Consider the following 13,738-nt stretch of genomic DNA (forward strand, 5'->3'; position numbering starts at 1 on the left):
ATATATATATATATATATGTATCATTTGATGGTAAATCTCAACCAGAGTTTCTCATCCCAAATTACAATGAAGCTGTGTATTACATTGAGCCACAGATATATAAACATATAAATGTAGGTGGGTTATGTTTTATACATTAGGATGATAAACTAAATCTCGTTAATTTGAACACTATATTTATGTACCATGGGGAATCGAAGAAACTTGTGATCTTTCAGACTGTGTATGCTTGCTGAATTGTGTCAATGTCAAGGCCCTTAAGTCTCACCACCGACTCGACATGGCCTTTCAGTGTAGTCAGCTCTCTCAGTCTGCAAGAAACAAGAAAACATATCCATCAAAATGCACTCTTTCCACCAGGATTCAACTCTAAAATAGCATTCGTCTTCCTCTTAAGCTCAATATGAAGATTTCAAATGCAGTCTCAATAAAGTAGCAAAAAACTACTTGCAGCAACGATGAAAATTTGTGTACCTGGCAATCTCAGCTCGTCTTTTTGCATCTTCTGCCATCTGATTAAATTCTGAGTGAGTTGTGCGCTCGCTGAACATGTTGGATTCAGGTGGGTGCAAACCATGAAGTGTCCTTTGTGCACGTGCCCATTGAAGCTCACGTGCTTCCTTCCCGAAATCCTTTTTCCTTGTGAAGGCAATCTGCAGAACAGAGAATTCAACCCAAAAGAGTCATGGAGGAGCTCTTCTAAACAACTTAAGCTAATGAAACAGTGCCGTACGTCGTACCCTTTGCTCAATAACAAGATCCCAAGCCCTCCCACTCAGGGCATATCGAGTAAAGAACTTGATAAAATCAAGTGGGAAATAAAAGATGAGGTTATAGAGCCAAATAACACCAGCCCAACCCCATCCAATCCCTTCGATTGCAGCAAAGCTGGAGTTCGCATAGACTGCAATCATGGTGGCAACCTGAACACACAACAAAATTGATAGATAGGTCATTGATATCGCCATAAATCAGTAGATAAAATCACAAAATGCAAGGAAAAATCAGCAGTTCACCCACCAGCTGAGCAATAACAAAAGCTGCTACAAGTAAAAAGCCAGGACGCTCGACAAAAGACCAATTCCGGGACCGTGTCACGAATATGAGAGCCTGGCTGATAGTACTCACTTGCAGATACACTGCTGAGGCAAGCTTCCTAATGTCATCCCTGTCCTTTTCCTGAAGGCTTGAAACCCCAAATGTACGCTGTATATGGCATAATACAACTCAATTCAAGTAAATGGGTACCAAGCAACTCCTACTCACTCATAAATGATACAGAAAAATGGACAGCTATAACAAGTAGTCAAGGTAAGGAGAAAGCAAAAAAAAAAAACAATTTATGCAAATAAGCCCTCAGTTGCATATAGTACTTGGATGATGATGATGAAGATGATGGTAGGAGATGAAATTGGGTTTGATTGAAAGATCTCAGCCATGAAATTCATAAATTTGGTGATCATTTAACAAAAAGATAATAAGTCTTACAGGGAAGAAGTCTGTCTTGTATGCTGCCCAAAAGAAGATCACTGTCATCATAGCCAAATAACCACCAAGAATGATTCCAGTTGCAAAGATCTCTGCTAACTTCCAGCTATCTGGCAGTGGAGAAGGCTTAACCCTGTCCTTCGATATTGTCATAATGGTGCCTGGCAAGCCATAGATCTCGTAAGTGGCAAACTCCCCACCATAAAGAAAAGGAATCCATGTGATTCTCTCTCTCTCTCTCTCTCTCTCTCTCTCTGCTAGGAGAATTAATGTTAAGTGAATGCTGTGGAGAGATAGGAAACAATATGTTTATCTGATGATTCTGATTATTTAATCATTCAGTAATGAAGAAACCAAAAAAAGTCCTATGCTAGTTAGATAAAATAAGAAAATCAGAGCGAGGTCAAAAAAGTAACAAACCATCATTAAGGACAGCAATAATCAGCACCATGAATGGTGGGAAGTCGAACTGCCATATGAGAGCAAGTAACATAAATCCTAACTGTCACAAGAGAAATCAAATAGGATGAAAACCAAGTCAGATGGCTAAAAGGACAGGAAGTGATTAACAACATTTTCAAAATACAATATCTTGTAGCCAACACAAAATTACTTACCACAATACGGATTGTAATGGAAACTGCATAAATCTGCAACAAGAAATAAATCAATAATTTAACGAACGATATCATTAAAACCATAATAACTCCTATAATTACAATTGTTATGATTGGTATCAGTAATACTACTAATTGTTGGATATTCCTGAGGGAAATGCTGCCATTTGTATGCAATAGGGCTTCCTACAAAATGAAAAAAAAAAAAAAAAAAAGGTTCTTCTCTCCTATCCAGAAACATGAATAACACAGGGTGAATCCTATCTGGATCAATCGCTTTCTTCCACAACCAGGCATTGCCAAGAACCGAGCTGTCTGATCTGAAAAGATTAAATCCCACATTCTGGATCCCCATTTGTTTCTTGAGTTAACTTGGACATAATAAATGTGTCAACAGAAAAACCACCCATTATCTCATAGATTATGAACATTATATCAAAACTTTCCAAAGATCAAAGCGCATGCTCACCGTGTAATTTTTCATCCTCTGGAATATTGCCCGACTAGTCAGGACGGCACTAATAATAACACTAAGACCAGGTTCTGTAAGAACAATGTCAGAAGCACTGCGAGCTGCATCAGTTGCATCAGCAACAGCAATGCCAATGTCAGCCTTTTTAAGAGCTGGAGCATCATTAACTCCATCACCAGTCATTCCACAGATATGCTTCCTAGCTTGCAAACGTTTTACAATCTCATATTTGTGCTCTGTACCAACAAATAATTGACTGCAGTCAGATAAACAAGGACAATAGAAGAAATGTGCTCTGAATATCCAACAAAAGCCATACAGAGTTCTTGTTAACAATTTATACAAGTTACCAGCATGACTGAATCGAATCTAGCCGTCTCCCCGGAAGAGTTTAGGGGATCCAGCATCCTGGTACTAGTTGCTAAATTGGGTGCAATAGAATTTGGACTAGGCTTAGTGATATGTTATCCATTGTAATTCAGAAATAGGCAAATAACCAAAAAATAAATAAATTGTAGTACCAGGGAAAACGCCAGCAAACCCATCAGCTTTTTCAATCAGATCATCAACCGGCAAAGCAGCAATTGAGTGGTCTTTATTCTGTCCAAGCAATGCAGAGGACGGGTACATGTTGGTTCCCATTCCCAGGCGACGTCCTGTTTCCTTGGCTATTGCTAGTTGATCACCTAATGGACATTGAAAAGAGTAAAGCAGATGGGATATTGACCAAATAATGATAAAATAGTCAAATGAACAAGACTGAAAGTGAAAGACTATGGTAGATGACATTGTAATTTCCACATGCCAGAAGAATAATGTATTTTGTTCAAAAAGATGATTCCCATTTATAAGCATCACGGAGTGGATTGATCACGTAAAGCTAGAAGCATCTGAGTTACAACCACATATCATTTTATGTAAAAGCAAGGAAACAACAATGTCAATTAAGCTGTACAACACATACTATAAACACCCTTATTAGCATTCAAACCTGAAGTTCACCCTTTTGCTATTAAAAGAGGGGAAAAGTAACTGAAATAGAACTGGTGTTAATTACTATCATTATAGTATAATGTAGGATTGTTAGAATATTAATTAAATGATTAAATTTACTATTTTCTATTAATTTAAGTTTTGAGATAATTGGTAATTTAACATGATAACAAGCATAGGTCTTGAGTTCGAACTCTATTTCGGTAATTCACCCTCCATTTCAATTAATAATCTACGAGTTAGGCTTAACTTATTGTGGTGGAGTTTGAGCCTTTGCAAGGTAACACAACATAGGTCTTGAGTTTGAACTTTCTCCGTAATTCACCTCTCATTTCAATTAAATATTCAATGAGTTGACCTAACTTATTGCGGTGGAGTTTGAGCCCACAAGTAAGGGAGAATGTTAAATTCATCATTTCCTATTAACTTACATTTTTTGGATAAATGATAATTTAACAAGAATCATGTTACATCTCATAAAAAGCAAAGGGATGTCCAGGATGCTATCTACAAAAAAAGCCACATGCAACATGTAATAAAACTCAAATCACTTGTACTAAGTCTGCGAATTATCTTTTTGGCTTAAATTAATAATGTGGAGTTCTTTGTAGAATAATTACAAAGTGATAGATATTAGACACCTAATAGTTCAAAATGAAAAAGATAACTTATCATGAATATCCTTCTTATACAGTTTTGCAATGCTGTTATATAGAACTTTTACCCAAGATGTAAAACATGTCATCACACTGCCTCATTAAATCCTCTGGTATATTTCACTGGTAAAGCCTTATTATAGCTGCAATATGTACCAGGCATCAAAGGTGCCAAAGCATTGACTATGCATACAAATAAAAAATAGCAGTCATTTCATATTGTTATTTAAAGGACACACACCTGTGATCATTTTAACATTTACTCCAAGATTCAATGCCCTTCTTATTGTCTCTGCACTATCATGTCTAGGCGGGTCAAACAGGGGCATGACACCAATAAATTGCCATGGGCCTCCTTGGCTCTCCTTCCTTCCCTCAGGAACTTCCTGCACATTAAAAAATGAAACTTGCCAATACGATCATGAATTATTACACGAAAAACATGCATTAGAAGTGAATTGAAAATATAGCCAGGAAACAACGACATGGATGATAGAATACCTGGTATGCTACTGAAAGAGAACGTAATCCTCTCTCTGCAAGCTTATCAATCACAGCATGGACTCTACGTTCTATCTCTGACTTATTGGGTACAAGATTCAAAATCTAGTAATAGAAACACAGGCGTAAATTACTTCAATAGAATTCCAGAAGCATCAAAGTACATAAAATAGTTGTGGATAATCTAACCTGCTCTGGTGCACCCTTGCTGACCCTATGCATTTTGCCTTCACTGTCAATGTATGTTAGAGCTGTTCGCTTATCAGTTGGGTTGAATGGAAGGAAGTGAACCTCTTGTATACCAACTCGAGCCTTTTTGCAGTCAATAGCAGAAGCAAAGAAACATAATAAATAAAGTTAAAAAAAATAGTTTAGAAAAGTCCACCTATATGCGTTAGCTCACATAATAAAGATAGGCAGAAAACATCCATCGTTGCTATTTTAACCCAATGTACAAGAGAAATCCTATAATTAATTGATATATACCTCCTTTGGATCACCCAACATTCCAACTATAGCTGCGTCTATTGCATCTTGATTTTCCATTCGGGATGCTCGAGCTGCCATCAGAACAACAGTATCTGCGTCTACTCCCTTTGCAAAGACCTATACAAACAGAACGTTGGAACAGCACAACAACTAAGAGAGTTAAAATGCAACCACGAACTCGACCAACCATTAACCAACCTCTATAAGATTCTTGTCAACCGAAAGCTTGTTCAGTGTCAGAGTCCCAGTTTTGTCACTACAAAGCACATCCATCCCTGCCATTTCTTCTATTGCTGTCATTCTTTTAGTTATAGCTCCCTGCAATAATTATTAAACAATAGCACATATATACTGTTAACTAACAAACTGTGATCAGTTAGTAAATGAAATTACACCTCTAATATAATCAACCTGCACAGCCAAACGATGGGATCCAATTGCCATTGTCACAGATAAAACTGTGGGCATGGCAATGGGAATTCCTCCAATAAGAAGCACCAGCAGATTGTCAATTCCTGGACGGTATTTCCGGTGTTGAATTGGATACATGACAATGATCTCTACTATCATCCCCACAGCAATTGAACATATACAGAAATTTCCAATAGCAGTCAAGACCTATTAAGCAAGTACAAAAAAATTTACTCACATACAGTTGCAAATAGTAAGAATTAATCTAATCGAGGCAGGATAAAAATGGGCAACACCGGTTATAAATTGTAGGTAAACATGTTCTTGTGCGTGCAGGGCCAGCCATAGTTATCAGTCACATAAATAAACTTTTGATCACAAGTTGAAAGCAAACCAAGAATTACCTTTTGCCCAAAAAGTTAAAAAAAAAAAAAAATTGTCAATGATTTATTAAGGCAGTTACTTATATGAAACATAAAGAAGCTTATGAATGGTATCAAAGAAACAACTCAGTGGCATAAACAGCAATGCTAATTCCATATATCTTATGTGCTTCTCTATCATGTAAGATTCATGCCCATAGTGGTCTCCACCAATTCCCTCCTATGAATTCAACTTGATTCCCATTCTTGCATTAGCTTGTTTTCCATTTTCTTTTGCCTATCAAATCTGTATTTTATTATCTTTCATGTAGTTATTGTCTAAATAAAGGAATTTTCGTCTATTTACCTTTTGAAAGTGCCCCACTTGATTCGTGGAATCCACAAGGTGAGCAGCCTTGCCAAAGAAGGTATGAACACCAGTAGCGATGACCACGGCTTCAATCTCTCCTTGTTTGCATGTAGAACCTGAATAAACACTATCACCAGGGCCTTTTGTCACGGGAAGTGACTCCCCTGTAAGTGCAGACTGAAAAGTCCAAATACTAAAGATAAGTCAGTCAGCTCCAGTTAACCAAAGTGACCTAAATTCAGCAAATAGAACAACAAAGGTTACAAAATCACCTGGTCAATTTTCAAGGGATCACCATCGAGAAGGCGAGCATCTGCAGGAATAATGTCCCCAAGCTTAACACTAATTATATCACCAGGAACAAGAATAGCTGCGTCCTCCTCAGTCCACCTCCCATCTCTAAGAACCTAAAATAATAACAATACAGATTATATAATCACAAGAGACAAGAAATGCATCAATAAACCATAGCATTGTACCCGTAACTCAGATTTACATCAAATCAAAAGTTAACTCATAGCACAACATCACCGCAATCATATAGATAAGGAAAGACCTTCACTTTTCCAACTAATACCTTGGCTTTTGGTGCAAGACGAGCCATGAGAGCAGCAGCAGCATTACCGGCATTGTTCTCCTCTATAAAACTTATAGTTGAATTGATGAATAGCAGAACAATAATCCCAACAAAATCTTGCCAATCAGGAGGTTTTCCCTGCAAAAATATGATGTCAGTATGAAGCTACAGACAGTGAAAATTCCCTGGCTGATGACAAAATGCAGGAAAGAACTAGAAAAAAATAATATAAATATTCTGTATCTGGGACATGAGAAAACAAACTTCGAATCAACTAAACCCTATACAAACAATTTTTTTGTTAGTTTCTAAGAAACCATAAGAACATCAATATAAGCATGGAAAGCTCAACTTCCTTTTCTTCCCTCTCTTTCTGAGCTGTGACAGAAAAATCCTTAGTAGAGGAAAAAAAAAACTTACTCCTCCATTGGCAAGCGCAATTGCCATGATAGCTGCGGCTTCCATGACCCAAGAGAGAGGATTCCACATAAAGCCTAAGAACTTCAAGAACTTACTCTCCTGTAAACCCAAAATACAAAAACAACCAGAAAACGTCAGAACAACCAAAAGCCCAAAGAGATAACAAATTAAGAAGAAATTTGATCTCTGTTTGATCCATCGAGAAATAATTCAAAAAAAAAAAAATCCTTTTAGTTTCCATTAATCTTGTTGAAAACTCATAGTAAGGCTAGGGAAAGATTTTATCATTTTATTTTTCAGCCAAGTTCTTGGAAGCTTCATGTTGACTCTCTTCACACCAGAAGAGTATCATATTTCTTTCCGGGAAAAAGTTTCCGTTGAAACAAACAGATTAAAAAAAAAAAAAAATGTATAGTGTACCTTCTTTTCCTCAAGCTTGTTGTAGCCAAAAATGGCCAACCTCTCCCGCGCAGCCTCTGTTGTGAGACCATCTTTGTTGCACCTCAAGGTCTGGAAAACCTCTTCAATCGGTACGTTCTCCTACAATAAAAATACAAATTCCATTACGAACTCAAAGCAAAACTAAAAGCACGACTCCAGAGAGAGAGAAAAATAAAATAAAAACCAAAACCAAAACCAGAACACAGTAACACCAAAAACAAAACAGAAACAAAAACAAAAACAAAAATAATAATGTAAAGTACGGATTCATCATAAACACACCCAAAAAAAAAACCAGCAACAAAAAGCACCAAATAGAGTTCATATTCATCACCAACCTACCAGAAACCCAAAAACCCAGAAAGGAAAATCACTAAAAACGCAAAATCCAAAAGCAAAAACACCCAAAAAAGAGAAAATAATTCTCAGAATTGTAGAAAAAAGGGACTGATAGGCTGCTCTGTTTTGGTACCAAATCCACGGCTTCTTTTAGCACAGCCTCCAAAACTTCCTCCTTGTTATCCATCTCAAACCTCTTGTTTTACTGGTGCATCAGCGAATGAAAGGAGATATTAAAAGAGCATTGAAATCCCCCGCGAGAAATCAATGGCAAAGCAGAGCACTCTCTGTCATCCCTCTGTGGACTACTCTTGCTCTGTTTGTCTGTTAACGTGTTCTTTTGTTTTTTCTTAAAAAGTGGTCTTTTGATACAAGTAAAGATGAGAGAGATGCTACACACTCCACTCTCACTCTCTCAAATGAAAAAATGTGTAGTTTTTGTCTTGAGTTGAGAATTTTTAACATACGGATTTTCTCTCTGTTCCTCTGTTTTCTCTCTCTTAAAATCTTAAAAGTGGCAGTTTTTTTAGGGCACGATTGTCCTTTGCTGCGGATAAACAGCTCGAAGTAGATCATGTACTTGGCGGGTACACACTCATTTTCTGAGAATTCCACTAATGCAATAATTATTGTGATTTTCCAGTGCTTGAATGGAAAATGAAAAAATAAAAAAAAATACAATGCAAGCATCTTGTAAAAAGAGGTGTCTCCTAGTCTTAAAATGGGGCACTCCCCATTTTGACAATTTTGCCCCTGAATAAAAATAACCTTAGAACAATTACTTTTTCCTAAGTGATGTCAAAGTACTAATTTTTATTGTTCCTAGAAGGTAGTTCAATCGGTTGGTACCACGTCTAATGAAACGGAGGTCATTAGTTCGTATTTCTTTCCCCACTCTTGTGTGAACTTGTCAACCAAAAAAAAAAAAAGTACTAATTTTTATTGCAAATTCTTTATAAACTCATGTGATAATGCACCCGCTTACCACATCAGCTAGTGGTAAGCCGTAAGCACATGAAATACATATTTTCAATCATCAAACTATGCATAACAACCGCTTTACAATTTTTCACTACAAATCCTTTATAAATTGACATGATAGTCCACAAATTCTATACAATTACTACATCAGGTTGTCATTAGCCACAAAACAAATTCAATTTAACTGTCAAATTTGGATGCTTGATTTTTAAAAAATATTAATATACTACCAAGTGAGTTTATAAAATGAATTGCAGTAAAAACTGTAATATCCCAATATTTTAAATACATCTTTAATGTATGAAGATGTTCCAATTTTCCTCTTCCTTATTAATTTTTTTATTATCTAAAAGCAAAGTAGTTATGAAGGTAATAACTCAAAATTACAGATATACTTGCAGTAGGCCAAACTTTTTTTGGTCTAGGAGGAAAGCATTCATATATAGGCTAAATTAATGATGGTTTTTTAGACTTTTTAACAGCTGGGAAGTTTCCACTGGAAGTAGGTTGTGCGTGCATTGATGATGCGGGTGGATTAGATGAGATATGAATTTGTTTGATCAATTAATCTCAAGTAAAAATGTCATAGTGGTGAGTGGGTGAAGGACAGAGAGCTTTTGTCTTGCTATGGATGGAGACTCAATTTCATGTGTTGCTGCTATCATTGAGTTTTGGACAATATGATTTTTTACATCTTTGTTATTTTATCACCTTCTTTGTATTTCACTAAATTTTGGGTTTAACATATCCATGATACAGAGCCACCAACTTTCCTAGATCTTTTTATCCTATTTTCCTTTTTTTTTTTAAAAAAAAAAATTAGATTTTATAAGAACAGTTTGGCTTACGTTCAGTGAAAATCATCCGATATCCCCTATACAAAACTTAACAGAGCGATGATTTCAATTAAATAGGTGAGAGAAACTGTTAAAATATAAATTAAATGATTAAATTCATCATTTCTTATGCGACAAATGCTGATTTCATAATACCAAATAAATTTAATAGAGAAACTAAAAATTTCAATCATTTTTCATAACCATTTATCTCCTTTAACAAGAAGCATACAGGGCTCTATATCAATATCACCTAAAGAATCTTTGTTCTACTATACATCTCTGGGTACAAGGAGTTCCAAGACAAGTAATTTCTTTTAAAAATGAATTTTTTTTATAATTGATTGCTTTAATTGTATGCAACTCAAACAATCATGTAACCTTTATTTCTGTGAAAAAATTTAGAATTATGTGCAATTTAAACAACAAATTGCGGAATCTGGATCCCCTTCAATTTGGGAGAAATTGGAAAATTTTCAATTGTTAATCGTGACCCTTAATTTTAAATCCAATGGTTTATAAAATCATTTAAAACTCGGTAAAATAAAAACCAGCACTTAATGCTTCGATTATACAAAAGCAACATGCATTTTATAGACCATTGGATTTAAAATGAAGGGTCACGATTAACAATTGGAGAATCTCCAATTTCTCCTCAGTTGAAGGGGATCTGAATTCCAAATTGTGTAAAAAAGAAAAAAAAAAAAAAAAAACCCATACAAACTGACACCTTTGGTGTACAAGTGAAGAAAACCATTATAAATTGAATGAAAAAGAGGGAAATAAAATAAAATAAAATAAAACACATAAATTCAACAATTTTGGAAAATTTGATGATGGCAACCTTAATTGTTTGTAATATATGTTAAAGGATGCACTCGATTGTAATTCTCCATTATTGACTTAAGAAAAATTGCGATATTTAATTATTATTGGTTACTGGTGCGGACGTCAACTTAATTACGATGACTAAAAATATCACGACTAACTGATCTAAGCATGTTCTCAGTGTAATAAAATTAACCACCTTTCGCTTTTATAACTTTGGTTTCAGACTTAATTATGCTACACAATAGAGTGGTAATGCCACGCTATGCTGGCTTGGTAGAGAAAAGATAGGAGTGTTTGATCACCTAACTTGGTACTTTTGTGAGGATATTGAAATTTTTAAACAATTCCAACAACCTCTTGATCACCTAACTTAGTACTTTTACAAGAATAGTGGGATTTTTAAACCGTTCTCAAATGGACCGAATTGTAGATAATTCGAGCAGTCTTACAAACAGGGTTGATGTTGGGTTGCTTAGGGGATATGGGTCTCATATATACTCTTTTTTTGAAACTGTCCAAATTACATGCGATCCGTATCCCCCATTCTCCACTCTGACCTATATGAAGTAGGTAATCTAACCAACCACTACAAAATTTATCTGGGTATTCCAAAAAAAAAGAGTATTTAGTAAGCATCGTGTCTATCTCAACCAAATCATGTGCATTTCTACCGTTGAAATTGAGAGGAGATGATGAAAACCCCAATACAAGAACTTGTGATGAAAGAAACTTTTGATTGTTATCTACCCGCCCACTACAATAAGCCCTCGTACTTTGGTTCAAACCTCGCCTAACAATTTGGTGTTCATTATAACATCATCTTTGACTTGATTACTTAAAGACACCGAAAAAGCAGGGTCCTGTCTTCAAAGTAGAATAGTTCCCCACCCCCTTTTGTTTTTGATAAGTCGAAGAGTCCCCTTGAATTCAAACTTTAGCAACACAAATGTCATGGGAGTCCGTGAGGGAAGATAAAGATTGTCCTTTTTCTTTTCTTGTTCCCTCTTTCTCTTCTTATTCTTCTTCTCCTTCTTGACCCTTGGTTTGATTTGTATGTAGGTGGAATTGGGCTGTCATGGTTTCTCCTAGAAAATGAGGCTTCCAAGGCCACCATATATGGATGTCAAGCAGTGATTAGGGGGACTCCGGCGTGCTTGAGCAGTAAGCACGCCTATGACGTGGCAGAAATTAGAGCTAAATATATAATTGATACATGGGTTTTGCTTTTTTATCAAAAAGATGTTTAGGTTTTAAAAATGATAAAATTGATACACCTAATTTATAAATTTTCAATTTGATATCCCTATTTAATATTTATCTACCATTTGAAAACTTCGATTAAATTTTTGCCACGTATATAAAAAGTCATGTAAGACCAATAAAATGTTGTCACGTGTACAAAATGTCACTTTAACTTGACATTTAATAAAAAAAGAAATAGGGTTAGGTGAGAGGATAGACTAGAGAGAGCTCTTTGCCACTTGAGAGTTATTGTATCTCCCGCCACTCCTAAAGAAGGTTTCGTCGGTAGTTAGACCATCCTCTAACTTATTGTTCCCTATAGTTTAGGGGTGAGTAGAGTGGATGGTTCAACCACCCCCAGATGATAGAGAGCCTTCTAGGCTTTGTCGTTTGGAAATAAGTATGTCACATTTATTGTTCAATATATATATTGTCACTTTTAAAAACTCTAATCCCTTTTTGATAACGAGACTAAACCACATATACTAACTACGCATTTAAGTTATTTAACCCTATAAATTATAACCGTAAGCTTTGGCTTAGCAAATACGGGTTTTTTTTTTTTTTTTTTTTTCTTTGCTTCTATATTGCTATAGTTCCTTCTGCTTTTCTTGTTAATTTGAGGAGACGTACCCATTCCCAACTACTGGTCTAACCATCAATTGAAAACAAACGTTTGTTTTATGTTCCACGTGATATTAAAGCGACATCCAAGCAATCCTTTGGGGGCACTCTCATTGCTGCCTCAAGTGCACATTCTTAGGCCTGGGTATCGGTCAAAACGGTCCGGTTAAGGACCTTATCGGTTATTAACCGATAATTTTCGGTTAAACGGTTTATTAACCGATACCGAACCAATAAGAATTTTAACCGATAATTTCGGTTAAAACGGTACAAGGTTAAACGGTCCGGTTAAACCGGTTAACCGATTTAACCGAGAGCTTTATATTGATTTATTTTGTTGGGCCAAAAACCAAAAATGAGTTTTTTTGACTTTTGAGAGCCCAAATACTTTTTGTTGGGATAAAATAATTTATTAAAAATGAGTTGTTTTAGGGACCAAATACTTTTTGTTGGGACCCAAATATTTGTTTTTGGGGCTAAAAATTGAAGCTTTTTTATATTGATCCACTTCAATTTTTTTTTTTTTTTTTTTTTTTAAATATTATAAAATACATTTTTCCAAAGCAAATTGACTAATTAACATAATGAATGCTAATTAGACTAGCAAAACTAGTTAATGAAAAATGCTTTTACCAAAGGCAAAGAAATCTCATCAAATGCCATCACTTAAAAAAAAAACATCAAACCTACCCAAACCCAAATTAAAATAAAATTCATTAATGAATAATAAACAAAATATTAACTAATTAAAGTCACTTAGCAAAAGGAAAATAAGTCATGGGCAACACCATTACACAAATTCGGAAACCTGTGTCACTTGTGGGAATTTGGAAACCTCTCTAAAAGACTAAACGGCGCCGTTTTGGGACTAGGACTAAAAAAATAAAAATAAAAATAAAAATAAAAAAAAAAATTCCGGTTTCTTATCGGTTAACCGGTTAACCGATAAGAACCGCTTAACCGGACCGGACCGGACCGAATTCCGGTTTACTTTTTTTAACCGATAAGGATATCGGCATATTGGCTACGGTTTATATCGGTTCGGTCGAAGCCGGTAGACGGCCGGTTAAACGGTAACGGTTAATTT

The 13,738-nt window shown here is 35.5% G+C and overlaps 1 protein-coding gene across 1 annotated transcript; it reads right to left on the bottom strand.

Moving 5' to 3' along the window:
• Positions 1–32: 32 nt before the first annotated feature.
• Positions 33–8,571, bottom strand: LOC132183410 (plasma membrane ATPase 1-like). Its single transcript, XM_059596839.1, has 21 exons — positions 8,271–8,571; positions 7,778–7,897; positions 7,358–7,456; positions 6,938–7,075; positions 6,633–6,767; positions 6,358–6,537; positions 5,629–5,835; positions 5,416–5,535; positions 5,215–5,334; positions 4,918–5,040; positions 4,729–4,833; positions 4,469–4,613; positions 3,100–3,264; positions 2,576–2,814; positions 2,107–2,139; positions 1,910–1,991; positions 1,490–1,650; positions 1,022–1,207; positions 742–924; positions 476–654; positions 33–312 (listed from the first exon to the last, which is right to left on the bottom strand). The coding sequence occupies exons 1-21, from the start codon at positions 8,322–8,324 to the stop codon at positions 216–218; spliced, it is 2,871 nt and encodes a 956-aa protein (XP_059452822.1). The 5' UTR covers positions 8,325–8,571; the 3' UTR covers positions 33–215.
• Positions 8,572–13,738: the final 5,167 nt, after the last annotated feature.

Source organism: Corylus avellana, chromosome ca5 (genome assembly GCF_901000735.1).
Source record: "Corylus avellana chromosome ca5, CavTom2PMs-1.0".
Taxonomy (NCBI): domain Eukaryota; kingdom Viridiplantae; phylum Streptophyta; class Magnoliopsida; order Fagales; family Betulaceae; genus Corylus; species Corylus avellana.

What these genes read in the sequence shown, in the direction of transcription:
- LOC132183410 (XM_059596839.1), bottom strand. Translation starts at nt 8,324, where the DNA reads ATGGATAACAAGGAGGAAGTTTTGGAGGCTGTGCTAAAAGAAGCCGTG. An exon ending in TTGCGCTTGCCAATGGAGGA is followed by an intron (nt 7,076 to 7,357) that starts GTAAGTTTTTTT and finishes ATATTTTTGCAG; the next exon opens with GGAAAACCTCCTGATTGGCA. An exon ending in ATCTTGTTATTGAGCAAAGG is followed by an intron (nt 655 to 741) that starts GTACGACGTACG and finishes TCTGTTCTGCAG; the next exon opens with ATTGCCTTCACAAGGAAAAA.